Below are 12,409 nucleotides of genomic sequence, written 5' to 3'. Positions count from 1 at the left end.
GCATTTCTAGATCCTTGGATTGCTCTGCAATGTCATGTCCGATTAAACGCCTAGTTTTTGTAACCCCCGCCATGCTACCATGTGAGCCCTTCCTAACCCCTCCGCATCATCAACCGTGATGTCCGAATCCAATCAGATGGTGGGGGAAGTGCGCGAAAAATCCCTTGTGATCCGCTAAAACTCTCATCAAAAAGCTCAAACAGTGTCCTCCCACGACCGTCGGATTACCCTGGAGAACTGCTCGACGTTGACGTCCTCACGGATCTCAGCCTTCTTGGCCTCGTTGTCAGGGTTTGAGGGAACCTTGACGCTGCCATCACCCTCGACAGTCCAGCCACAAACCTCGGTAACGAACTTCTTGGTGGCATCCTCGTTGAGGCCGAGCCATGACTCGAGATGGGTGATCTGGAGCTCACGGAAAGCCTGTGAGACGAGAAGGGCGATGCGGTGTCGAACCACGTCCTCAAAGTCAGGAATGTCGGCAATCAAGTCGGCAACCATGTCGTCGTCGAGATCGGCCCAGAAATGGGAGTACTGAGCACCCTCGAGCTGACCGTTGAGGGATCGGAGCTTGGTGATAGCTTCGCCGAGGTCGCCAGTGACAGCAGCGGAGGGGTTGATAAGGTGAAGAGCGAGAGAGAACTGTGCCGAGGGGAACTGGGTCATTGTCTTGACCAAGACGTTGGTGATCACCTCATCCTTGATACGGTCGGGGTTGAGCTGGTATCTTGGGGAAGTTAGCCTCGGGTCGAGCAGTGATGATGCCAAAGGTTGTTGGAGTAATTAGGCATTTCAGTCGCACTAAAGTTGACTTCAAGTGCGGCCAAGTTGAGAACAACCCGCCACACTAGTCAGGTAATAGGAAACGTTGACAAACGGTCATCATAAAAGAGCCCGAGGTGTACTGTGTATATATGTATCTTAAGAGGACTCACAGTTTCAGCAGTGTTCGGTTGGCATTGCAGTCAGTGAACTTCTGCTCGCATTGGTCTTGGAGATAGGTCTCAAGGGCGCCGACAGCCTCGGGGTTGTATCGTTCGAGTCCGTTGATGATGGACGAGATCTCGCTGGGTCTCTCAGGAGGATCTTCACCGTTCATTATGGCTGATTTATAGGGAGAGGAGGGGTCGTTATAAGGGGTGATGTTCTGGGGGAGAGGGAGGTTCGCGATGGTGGGGCAGAACGAAGATTTCGACGGTTGTGTGAGTGAATCGCTTGTGCGTGCCGAAATGGTTTAGCGTTGAGTGAGCGGGCTGGTTCCTGATTTTTCGAAGCTCTATAAACTCAGTCACGTGCCTTCGCGCCAACGTCGTCATAGAGCCCGCCGCGTTTATACTTGTTGATTAACAAGGACGTGAAGAGGCGTATTGCTCTATTTACATAAGCTTTGTGGTGGATTCACTTTGTCTCTCTTCTGGAATCCTTCTTTTACTAGGGGTGGTAGTCTCAGTCAACCTAGACATCAATGCAAATATGCCCAGTCCAACCAAGAAACGGAAGCTCAACAACGGCACCAAATCATCAACACCAGCCCGTGGTCTTGAGTACTTCTTTTCAAAGCAAAAGCAGAATGACACAGAGTCAAGTAAAAATTCAAAGACAGAAGAAAACGCTGAAGGTATATCAAGTGATGCTGCTACAGAATTAACAGACGAAGAATTAGCTAGGAAGCTTCAAGCAGAATGGGATCAGGAAGTTGCAAACACACCACAGAACACACTACAAGCGCAGGCACTTCAGCTCCCGAGCAAACACATCGAGTCAGTATCTCGAGATGAAAGCCCTAGTCCTGCAGGACCAAAGCCGAAGCCCCAAGTCACCCTCCCAACATCTCTCAACAAGCCTGGCATACTCACCTCTACAAAACCTACACTCAGTCTTCAGGCAGCAGGCATGGCTGAAGATACGACCACCTCATCAATAGCTCTGGACGAAACTCCTCTGACATTCGACCCATCTGAGTATCTGGACCAACTGAAGGAGCACTGGGCCTCTGAAGGCGGCAATGCGTCATATGCCCTTCTCACGCGCTGCTTTATTCTCATTAACGGCACTACAAGCCGGATTAAGATTGTAGATACCCTTGTAAACTGCTTAAGAGTTCTTATTGAGGGAGATCCAACCAGCTTACTACCAGCTGTATGTCCGAATCCACATCTCCTGAGCTTCTCTGACTTTCGCAGGTATGGTTGGCAACGAATGCAATATCACCTCCTTATATCTCCATGGAACTCGGACTGGGCGGCTCAGCGATATCAAAAGCATTACGGAACGTTTGTGGACTAGACAACCGAGCTTTAAAGGCCATTTACGACAAATATGGAGATGCCGGAGATGTGGCTTTTGAAGCCAAGAAAAAGCAGAGCTTCACTCTCAGAAAACCAAAACCCCTCACGATCAAGGGCGTCTATGAAACCCTGGTGAAAATTGCCAGCAGTCAAGGGCAGGGTAGTTCCGAAACGAAGCAAAGATTGGTAGATCGGTTACTGCAAGACGCTCGTGGTGGTGAAGAGAGTCGATTCATTGTGCGAACACTTTCTCAACATGTAAGAAAGCCATGTCAATACTCGTCGTCACCTTCTAACAGGCAACAGTTGCGTATTGGTGCTGTCAAAACAACGATGCTAATTGCTTTATCACGGGCCTTTTTGCTCTCACGCCCACCGGGGGCCGACTTCCCTCTGAAATCGGTATCTGATCTTGCAAAGCTCAAAAAAGAAGATTTGGCTGAAATTTGGGGTCGGGCTGAGGAGATAGTCAAGGCTTGCTTTGCGAGGCGCCCGAACTACAACGATCTTGTGCCCGTTCTCCTAGAGATTGGAATTTCCGAGGAATTACTAATACGGTGTGGTCTTACCATGCATATACCGCTACGACCTATGCTCGGGAGCATCACCAGAGACTTGTCCGAGATGCTCACAAAGCTACAGGGCCGAGACTTTGCGTGCGAGTTCAAGTACGATGGACAGAGAGCGCAAATACACTGTGATGAGGGTGGAAAAGTCAGCATCTTCTCGCGTCACTTGGAGGTCATGACAGACAAATATCCTGACTTGGTTGAGCTGATACCTAAGATACGCGGAGAGGGCGTTGATAGCTTCATCATGGAAGGTGAAGTTGTCGCAGTTGATCGTGAAACTGGTGAGCTCAAGAATTTCCAAGCACTCACAAACCGAGCAAGAAAAGATGTCGAAATCGGAAGTATCACTGTGGACGTTTGCATGTTCGCGTTCGACTTGATGTATCTGAATGGGCAACCGTTGCTAGATCGGCCCTTTCGAGAAAGAAGAGAACTTCTACGATCACTCTTCACAGAAATACCGCATCACTTTAGTTGGGTACAAAGTCTTGATGCTACGTCTGCGGACTCCGAATCTGTTTTGGAGTTTTTCAAGGCTGCCACGGATATTAAATGCGAGGGTATCATGGTAAAGATCTTGGATAATTTGCCTACAGTGCCATACACAGAAGAGGCAGATGGCGATGGGTTGGACGGGACGAACAAATTACTAACACCAAAGTCCAAGTCCAAAGGAAAAGCAAAATCGAGAGGAAAGAAGGATGAAGATGGAGAGACCAAAACGAAAACGAGACGCAAACCTTTACTGGCTACCTACGAGCCAGACAAACGACTTGACTCCTGGCTCAAAGTCAAGAAAGACTATAACGCAAGTTTTGATACTCTCGATCTTATTCCTGTCGCCGGGTGGCATGGGCAAGGACGCAAGGCGAAATGGTGGTCACCTATTCTCATGGCGTGCCGTAACGAGGAGACAGGGTCCCTGGAGGCAGTATGCAAATGCATGTCTGGATTCACAGATGCATTCTACAAGGCCAATCGGCAATTTTATGACGATGGCGAAGAGAGCGGTGAACCCAAGAACACCAGAACTAAACAGCCCGCCTTCGTCGAATATTCAGGTCCAAGACCAGATATCTGGTTCGAACCACAAGAAGTGTGGGAAATGGCATTTGCAGATATAACATTGAGCCCGACTTATACTGCAGCGATTGGTCTTGTGAGTGATGAGAGGGGACTCAGTTTGAGATTTCCAAGATTCATGAAGAAACGGGATGACAAGAGTCTTGAAGAGGCGAGCACCAACGATTTCTTGGCTGGTCTTTGGCGAAAACAAGAAGCCAAAGCGGAAACCACAAAGAGCGAGACAGGGGTAGGGGCAGAAGAGGCGGAAGAAGTCGATGATTGATTGAGTCTCAGCTACATATCAATCTTGATTAATATTAGTGATTAAAGCTCTAAGTATTCGAATGGCATCCTTAGAGCGTAATGACGACGATAATGATCTGTCCATCATTTACCAGCATTTAATCTTTGGGCGATGAGACTGAAAACAGCGATTGATCCCATGAAAAGGACGGCGTTATAGAACTGCTTTCAATCAGTATGTGTCGCTGAGACAAACCGGAAGACGACCCACCGCTTTTCTGGAGACATCTCGTTCTTCGTCGTCAGTTCGTGACTCGATAAAGAGTCGACGGAGGTTTGGCAGCGCCTGTTATTTCTTAGATGTCGTTATCCTACGGGAACAAAGACGGCATTCTTTACCATTGTTCGATTTGGCGAGGACTCTTATTCCAGGGAACCCAGATAACACTATGGCTTCATCGAGAACACCCTAGATAATTCTTTTTTCTTCGTGTCTGTGGCTGATGCCTCTCGAGACTTGCGATGATGTTGAGATCCAGTTCAACAAGAGCTGATAGTTAAAGGGTGACTAAGCCTGGACAACGTATTTGCGTTGAAGGTGGCCAAAAATAAATAAATTGTTAACCATTGAAGCCACGCTACACGCGAACGGCAATCAGGCGGAAGTTTAGAGTTAGGGGGTTAGCCTAGCCTCGATCCACTAACTGGAGCTTACAGGGTCGCTGTAAAACGCCCCCCTTTGGTGGTTTGGGCTGCGACCCAGTGGCCTAGACCTATCTTCGTGGCCTTGGCATATTTGGTGACAGTTACATCTGCCTTGCTCATACGTACCAAGATTGACCAACTCCCTTTCCGATTATCTCGACTACGTCGCCTATCCTAGACGCATCCTCCGATACGCGATAATATCGGTGGATGCAGACTTTCGATACTTGAGGACAAGTAGCTTGTACTCGGCCTGACCAATTCGACTAGACTGTCACCGCCGTCTTCGACGACCCAATCTCTCGTTCCTCTCCAACCTTCGAACTCCTGTCCCGTGCCCCTCCAAGAACCTCGACGATGGCGGTAAATCGCATTCGCGGCGCCTTTGCCGTGCCTCGAAAGGGCGAAACCTTTGAGCTCCGCGCTGGCTTGGTTTCTCAGTATGCATACGAGCGCAAGGAGTCGATTCAGAAGACCATCATGGCCATGACGTTGGGCAAGGATGTGTCGGCACTCTTCCCAGATGTGCTCAAGAACATTGCGACCGGCGACCTTGATCAGAAGAAGCTTGTATACCTCTACCTGATGTATGTGGACGAAGTCGAACAGCTGCTGGAGCTGTCTTCTCTAGTTCTATAGCTGCTCGTAAGATGAAGAGCTGACACGATGGCCAGGAACTACGCAAAATCGCATCCCGACCTTTGCATTCTCGCCGTTAATACATTTGTTCAAGACTCCGAAGACCCAAATCCGCTGATACGAGCACTGGCAATCCGAACAATGGGATGCATCAGAGTGGACAAAATGGTGGATTATATGGAAGAGCCCCTGAGAAAGACGCTGCGGGACGAATCACCGTACGTGCGCAAGACAGCTGCCATTTGCGTCGCCAAACTCTTCGACCTAAACCCTCAGATGTGCATCGAGAACGGCTTCCTGGAGGCCCTTCAGGAGTTGATTGGCGATCCCAACCCCATGGTCGTCGCCAACTCAGTGACCGCTTTGTCTGAGATTACCGAGACGGCGCCCGAGACGAGGGCACTGATTGTGACGCCTGTGACGCTGAAGAAGTTGCTTATGGCCCTTAACGAGTGTACCGAATGGGGAAGAGTCACTATCCTGACAACCCTGGCCAACTACTCTGCGTCAGATCAGAAGGAGTCGGAGCACATCTGTGAGCGTGTTGCACCTCAGTTCCAGCATGTTAACCCTAGTGTGGTTCTTGCTGCTGTCAAGGTTGTTTTCATTCACATGAAGGCTCTCAACCCTGAGCTCGTGAGATCATACCTCAAGAAAATGGCTCCTCCCTTGGGTATGTATATGACTACAAGATATTAAGGTTACACACTGACCGAATCCAGTTACCTTGGTTGCTTCTCAGCCTGAGGTCCAATACGTCGCTCTGCGAAACATTGATCTCCTGCTCCAGGCTAAGCCAGATATTCTGAGCAAGGAGATGCGCGTCTTCTTCTGCAAATACACCGACCCTCCCTATGTTAAGCTTCAAAAGTTGGAAATTATGGTTAGGATAGCCAACGAGCATAACTACGAACAGCTTCTCGCCGAGTTGAAGGAGTATGCTCTTGAAGTTGATATGGATTTCGTCCGAAGAGCCGTTAAAGCAATTGGCCAAGTAGCCATCAAGATTGAGAATGCCGCCGAGAAGTGCGTCGCGGCCCTCGAGGATCTCATCTCTACCAAGGTCAACTACGTTGTCCAGGAGGTGATTGTCGTTATCAAGGATATTCTGCGAAAGTACCCTGGCTACGAGGGCGTTATTCCTACACTTTGCAAGCATATTGATGAGTTGGATGAGCCCACTGCCCGCGGATCTCTCATCTGGATTGTTGGAGAATATGCTGAGAAGATCAGCAATGCAGACGAGATCTTGGAGAGTTTCGTTGAGTCCTTCATGGAAGAGTTCACACAGGTAAGTCACATACATAGTAATGGTAATTAGGGCCGAACTGACAGAATTCGCAGACGCAACTGCAAATATTGACAGCGGTGGTGAAGCTGTTCTTGAAGAAGCCTGGAAGCAACCAGGGCCTTGTTCAAAAGGTTCTTCAAGCAGCGACAGCGGAGAACGATAACCCCGATATCCGCGACAGGGCATATGTCTACTGGCGTCTTCTCTCCTCTGATCCCGAAGTTGCTAAAGTGAGAAATTCGTCTAAAGGATGATTGGAATAGTTGCTAACTACGTTTCTCAGAACATTGTTCTATCTCAAAAGCCCACGATCACGACAACCATGACAAGCCTTCCTCCGGCTCTTCTGGAGCAACTCCTCACTGAACTCTCCACTCTCGCTTCTGTGTACCATAAGCCTCCTGAGTCGTTCGTGGGTAAGGGTCGTTTCGGCGCCGATGAGATCCAGCGAGCAGCTATCCAAGAACAGCGACAAAACGCTGCCGAGAACCCTATCGCTGCTTCAGTCGCTGCCGCCTCGTCCAACGGATCTGGCGGTGCTCCTCAAAACAACATTGAGAATTTGTTGGATATCGACTTTGATGGCGCCGCGCCTGCATCTCAGGAGCAGAACAGTGCTTCAGCAACTCCCGACAGAGTGGCCAGCCCATCTGCTGGTGCGCCTTCAGGTGCCATGGCTGATATGATGAGCATGTTTGATGCGCCGGCGCAAGCTTCTGGAGCTCCTGCACCTGCTGCAGGTCCCAGCAACAACATGAACGACTTGATGAACGGTTTCGAAGGATTGAACTTTGGTGGCTCGTCAGCAGGCGAGCCCCTACCAGCAGCAATGCAGCTACAACAAGCCCAAGGCGGAGCTCCTCAACAGCCCAAGAAGGACAGTGAAGACTTGCTAGGTCTTTTGTAGATGCATAAACGTATACATGAATTTCAAGCCAAGAGATGGCCATTGGTTCACGAGAGTATGGGGACGCGTTGGTAGGAAAAGAGGATGAATGCCTTGATGCAGGTTATGGTGTTGGCGCATACAAACACATCTTGTTGTTTCCGCGTTGTACGCTTGCCAAATAAAGATGCTCTAATTATAAACTCGATTCCTTGGCTTTCTTGTTATTTGGTGATGTACAGCGGCATAAAGACCGCTTGCGTTCGGATATCGTTATCTAGACCCTCCGTTACATTCTCGCCCTACCATTCCATTCCTATGCTTGTCGCGTGCCCTTTTTATGCAGAAACTCCATGTAGTATAACCCCAACATCGTGGAAGATAAATAAAAGGCGATCGATGGCTACGCTTGCGCGGTATCATTGGCTGCGCTCGTCTTTGCGTACTCCTCGGGTGTCTGGCACTTGGCGGTCCAGGCGTGGATAATGGCGATTTCATCCTTGAGGGCGGCGTTGACGAGGCGGTGGCGCTTGAGAGAGTTGAGGCCCTGGAACTGAGGAGAGACGATGACAGAGTTGAAGGCTTGACCACAGCCGCCTACAATATCCTCATGTTAGTACTAATATTGGATTCTACGCCGTGATCGGCTTGGAGGGGTTCGCGGGGTAGAATAGAGTAGAAAAGAACTGACCCGACATGTCTGTGACTTCAACGTGAGTAGCCTCGAGGCGCTGCTTGATGGCCTCACGTAGAGACTCGTCTGTGATTTGCGACATTGTTGTGTTTCTTTTTTGTTTGAGAAAGGGAGATATTAAGGTATGGAAGTAAAACGAAAGTAAGAGGTTGATTGATTGATTGATTGATTGATTAGATATCAATCGTGGGGTAAAATGCACAGTGTGAGGCGGCATCTGACCTCGAGCCGCAGTCTATGGGAAAACGCACGTCACTTGACCCATACCACCAAGAATCAACACTGAGTCACATATGGAAGTTGATATAATTTATCTGGGATTTTATTAATCCTTTGCGCTTTAACTCTTCAATCGGACTTAAACTATTTGAGATCATTGACATCCAAGATTGTAAAAGGATCCTTGTCGTACTTGCTCACCACGACCTCCACCTGGGGAACATTCTCCTTGATAGCAGCCTCTAACTTGGGTTTGAGTACTTCCTGAAGATATCCTCTTTCAGAATTGCTGTGAAAGACTTGGACAAGCGTTTGTCCCTGCTGAATAGCTCTCAAAGCTGAATGATGGCTGGTCTCGCCAGTCACCAAAAGATCAACCTCGGCCTTCTTGAGCACATCATACCCGCTACCCGCGCAAACACCAAAGCTGCTAATCTTGGTAGTCTTGACATCAGCACCAACAGGGCTTGCTACCATAACATGCTTGAGGCCTCCGAGCTTCTCCGCTAGACGAAGAATGATCTCGGAGAGAGAAACGGCATTGTCGAAGCGGCCGATGGCACCGTAGCCTGCGCCAGAGTGACTGGGGGGAGCAGAGCTACAGGGGATTGCGACAGAGCGTTGGCTTTGGTGAGGGCCAGAAACGATATCTGCAAGCCAAGTGTTGAGTCCTTCGGGAGCGGCATCGACTGCAGTGTGAGGGCAGTAGACAGCAATACCAGCCTTGGCAAGGCGTAGGAGAGTAGCTTGCTGAGGATCTCTGTTGGTGATGGACTTGAGGCCCCCGAATATGAAGGGATCTAGCATTGTTTTAGTAAATTCCGAAACCCGAATCAACATATGTGACGAAGGCTTACGATAGCTAACAATGACACTAACATCCTGCTCAATAGCATCGACGGCGACTTGGTAGGTCAGGTCATTGGTCACCAAGACCTTCTTTGTCTTCTTGTCATCATTTTCTGAGTTTCCTACCAAGAGCCCGACGTTGTCCCAGCTTTTGTCTGCGATTTCCTCGGGGTATAGCTTCTGCATAGCTGCAACTACTGCCTTTGTGAAGGTTGAAGATTCAACCTGCCAGGCGCCCCAAGCACCGTTGTCGGCCATCTTCAGTGATGAGTTGTTTGTGGAATGACAAGAAGTGCAGTATTTTCTTGGGTTTACAAGAGGGAGAGCCCTTGCCAAGGGGGAGCTTGGAAATCGAGCCGAGCTTGAGATTGTTGTAAGTAGTCTGTTCAGTCTCAGAACAGAGCCTCTCATAGCAATTGTGCTACAAATGCGTGATATGTGATGGCTCAAACGTGGGGTTGGTCTTGACTACAGCCTGTCAGGGGGCTCTATTACCAATTGATAGTGTAAGGCGCAAGGCTCACTTACCAGAAATTTTCTTGTTTAACTCGCTTGACATGAGGCTAGAAGCTGTTGGAGCTTGAAGCTAAGAGCAGAAACTGTAACTACTAGGTAGGTATAATAGTGGAGGAGGGTCAACTGAGCTCATACTGTGTGTGATCGTATCTTACACTGTCCATCTGCTCCGGATGGCCCATGCTTCTATATGAGCTAACTATGACCTGGCAAAACAGAAACGCCGTGGTTAACGAATCTCTTTGATGATATTGAATAATAAGTTTAGAATCTCTTCCATTAACCCTGGGCAGTTGTGGAGTGTTGCAATAAATCATTGGGTATATTTCGTAACTTGCAGTTCATGACCGTCCGTCTTTTGACGCACGACTATCTCTTGATCGTCTTTCGTCTCTTGATAGTCTTTCGTCCCTCGATATCCGTGGGCTTGAAGCGCTGCTCTTATTATCGGCCGGTCTCAACGCCTCATCACCTTCTTCAATACACTCTTCGACATCACTGCCACCAAGTCCTTTCTCTTTCCATGATTCTAGCAGTTTTCGCGGCATCACCCACTCTTTGCGCGCTTGCGCAATCTTGCCCTCGTTGACAAGAGCACGTAATCTTCCAGGTGTCGCTAGAGCCTGTGCTGCGAGTTCTTTTGTCCGTTGTTGTCTGGTTGCTGCGTCTCGTTTCTTGCCCTCCTCAGAATCTGGTGAGGGAACGGTTTCCCGGAGGGCATCTCGGATGGAAGATGCTTGGCTGTAGATTTGTGCGATTGCCGGGTCGAGTGTTGAGGCCATAGGATTCAAGGGATCCATATTTGCTCTCATCTAGTCACTATTGTCAGTATCGCGACTCTTTGAATAGTAACCAACGCATGACGCACCTTGCGAATAGTCTCTGTTGCTGTAATAAGCTTACTGTAATTGTCGTATACCAACGCCTTCTTCTCTGCATCCAGAGCACGCACTTCTCCCGCAACTCGGGTATATAGCCTCAAAAGCTCTTCAAGGCTGCTCTTCTCAACAATCTTGGCGACATATTCATCGGCGTCAAAGTCAGGGGCATCGATCTCAGTGGCTGGGACTTCAGAATCGGGAATCTCTATACGAGGGGCTGAGGCGCGCAGATTGTAGTACTCCCGAAGGGCAGCGCGATTCGAAGACGTTTTACGTTGCTGTTGCTGAGGAGGCCCAGGAGGCTGTGTAGGTCCTTGTGTGAGAACAGGAGACGCCAGTGCGGACCGAGAGGTTTCGAAGGAGGGACGGTTGGAGTTTGTGGGAGTACGGCGAGGAGGATCGCGTGGTGAGGCTATTGTAGACATTCCTGCGACTTGTCGAAGTTCGGAGACGAACGATGAGGATGATCGTGGCTGGAAGCGTCGTGAGTCTCGGGTTGAAGCTGATGAGCTGGAGGTTTACAAGCCTGCTGACCTGAGCTTGACACGTTGGAGGACCGTTAGTGGTTGATGACCTACAATCCAGGGGCACGGCACGCTAAAGTTTAGGGGATACTCCACTCTCAGCCGCTGAAACGTCATTGAATGCCCTTCACAAGGCTGAGTACGAGCTCCATCTTAGATTTCTCAACACCAAAAGATCAATATTGTGATGGTGTACCAATAACAAAAAAAAAAATGGATCTCGTCGGTCAACTTCGTGCTTCAATATTGGCACAAAATCTTCCTCATCCCTCAACTGCATTTCTCAACTCACTTATAACCACCCGCTCACCTCCCCCACCACTTCCTTCTCTTCTAGCCACTGCCAAAGCTCGATTGCTAGCAGCCGATTTGACCGGCAGTACAATCATAAGCACAGGTTCTCTTCAGAGTTTCCCTTCTGATGCGGACTCTACAGAATCTCGCGAGAAGCGTATCCCAAGACCTGTACATGTGCAAGTGCTCGATATCGAGAATCTTGCCTCGAGTCGCTGGGAACAGGTTGAAGAGATGGAGGCTGTGGCTAGGGGTGAGACTACTCGTGGAAGAGAAGTTGTTCGTGTTACAGCAGAAGACGATGATGAAGATGGCGTTGACGGTCCAACCCAGCGACCCCCTACTTCTCGGAACACAGCTGGCCCAAAACCAGCAGGAAAGAATGCGACGCATCGACTCGTCCTGCAGGATTGTAAAGGAGCAAAACTTTTTGCCCTTGAACTACGACGGTTTGACAGTATCGGAGTTGGCAGGACTCAGATTGGAGAGAAGATCTTACTCAAGGCTGGGACGGTCATTGCCAGAGGAATGATCTTATTGGAGCCGGATAAGTGTGTTATGCTTGGCGGGAAGATTGAGGCCTGGCAGAAAACATGGGTCGATGGACGATTGGCGAGATTGAAGGAGGAAATAGGGCAGGATGAAAGACAGGCATCGTGAGGGCCCAGTGGATTTACATTTGATACCCCTTTTCAAACAACTTTGTGCATACAGACATCCCCTATACACGTATTTCTTCTATG

The 12,409-nt window shown here is 49.2% G+C and overlaps 8 protein-coding genes across 8 annotated transcripts; 3 read left to right on the top strand and 5 right to left on the bottom strand.

The window, feature by feature from the left end:
- Window positions 1–195: 195 nt before the first annotated feature.
- FPRO_06257 (uncharacterized protein) lies at window positions 196–1,099 on the bottom strand (the record flags this gene model as incomplete). The annotated part of the gene is made up of 2 exons (XM_031228849.1): window positions 196–727; window positions 936–1,099. 2 exons carry the CDS (start codon window positions 1,097–1,099, stop codon window positions 196–198), a joined length of 696 nt encoding a protein of 231 aa, XP_031079145.1.
- A 374-nt stretch (window positions 1,100–1,473) lies between these two features.
- On the top strand, window positions 1,474–4,208 carry FPRO_06258 (uncharacterized protein; the record flags this gene model as incomplete). The annotated part of the gene is made up of 3 exons (XM_031228848.1): window positions 1,474–2,139; window positions 2,184–2,546; window positions 2,595–4,208. The coding sequence occupies 3 exons, from the start codon at window positions 1,474–1,476 to the stop codon at window positions 4,206–4,208; spliced, it is 2,643 nt and encodes an 880-aa protein (XP_031079144.1).
- Window positions 4,209–4,312: 104 nt separating this feature from the next.
- On the bottom strand, window positions 4,313–4,570 carry FPRO_06259 (uncharacterized protein; the record flags this gene model as incomplete). The annotated part of the gene is made up of 3 exons (XM_031228847.1): window positions 4,313–4,390; window positions 4,440–4,514; window positions 4,568–4,570. 3 exons carry the CDS (start codon window positions 4,568–4,570, stop codon window positions 4,313–4,315), a joined length of 156 nt encoding a protein of 51 aa, XP_031079143.1.
- A 660-nt stretch (window positions 4,571–5,230) lies between these two features.
- FPRO_06260 (uncharacterized protein) lies at window positions 5,231–7,710 on the top strand (the record flags this gene model as incomplete). Its single annotated transcript, XM_031228846.1, has 5 exons — window positions 5,231–5,460; window positions 5,548–6,185; window positions 6,235–6,803; window positions 6,857–7,033; window positions 7,087–7,710. 5 exons carry the CDS (start codon window positions 5,231–5,233, stop codon window positions 7,708–7,710), a joined length of 2,238 nt encoding a protein of 745 aa, XP_031079142.1.
- A 382-nt stretch (window positions 7,711–8,092) lies between these two features.
- Window positions 8,093–8,465, bottom strand: FPRO_06261 (uncharacterized protein; the record flags this gene model as incomplete). The annotated part of the gene is made up of 2 exons (XM_031228845.1): window positions 8,093–8,286; window positions 8,381–8,465. 2 exons carry the CDS (start codon window positions 8,463–8,465, stop codon window positions 8,093–8,095), a joined length of 279 nt encoding a protein of 92 aa, XP_031079141.1.
- Window positions 8,466–8,746: 281 nt separating this feature from the next.
- FPRO_06262 (uncharacterized protein) lies at window positions 8,747–9,709 on the bottom strand (the record flags this gene model as incomplete). Its single annotated transcript, XM_031228844.1, has 2 exons — window positions 8,747–9,402; window positions 9,460–9,709. 2 exons carry the CDS (start codon window positions 9,707–9,709, stop codon window positions 8,747–8,749), a joined length of 906 nt encoding a protein of 301 aa, XP_031079140.1.
- Window positions 9,710–10,308: 599 nt separating this feature from the next.
- On the bottom strand, window positions 10,309–11,273 carry FPRO_06263 (uncharacterized protein; the record flags this gene model as incomplete). The annotated part of the gene is made up of 2 exons (XM_031228843.1): window positions 10,309–10,779; window positions 10,836–11,273. 2 exons carry the CDS (start codon window positions 11,271–11,273, stop codon window positions 10,309–10,311), a joined length of 909 nt encoding a protein of 302 aa, XP_031079139.1.
- A 312-nt stretch (window positions 11,274–11,585) lies between these two features.
- FPRO_06264 (uncharacterized protein) lies at window positions 11,586–12,326 on the top strand (the record flags this gene model as incomplete). The annotated part of the gene is made up of 1 exon (XM_031228842.1): window positions 11,586–12,326. One exon carries the CDS (start codon window positions 11,586–11,588, stop codon window positions 12,324–12,326), a length of 741 nt encoding a protein of 246 aa, XP_031079138.1.
- Window positions 12,327–12,409: the final 83 nt, after the last annotated feature.

Source organism: Fusarium proliferatum (genome assembly GCF_900067095.1).
Source record: "Fusarium proliferatum ET1 genome assembly, contig: FPRO_scaffold003, whole genome shotgun sequence".
In the NCBI taxonomy this organism is placed as follows: domain Eukaryota; kingdom Fungi; phylum Ascomycota; class Sordariomycetes; order Hypocreales; family Nectriaceae; genus Fusarium; species Fusarium proliferatum.
Note: the sequence above shows the minus strand (reverse complement) of the source record. Positions and strands in the feature narration are given on the sequence as shown.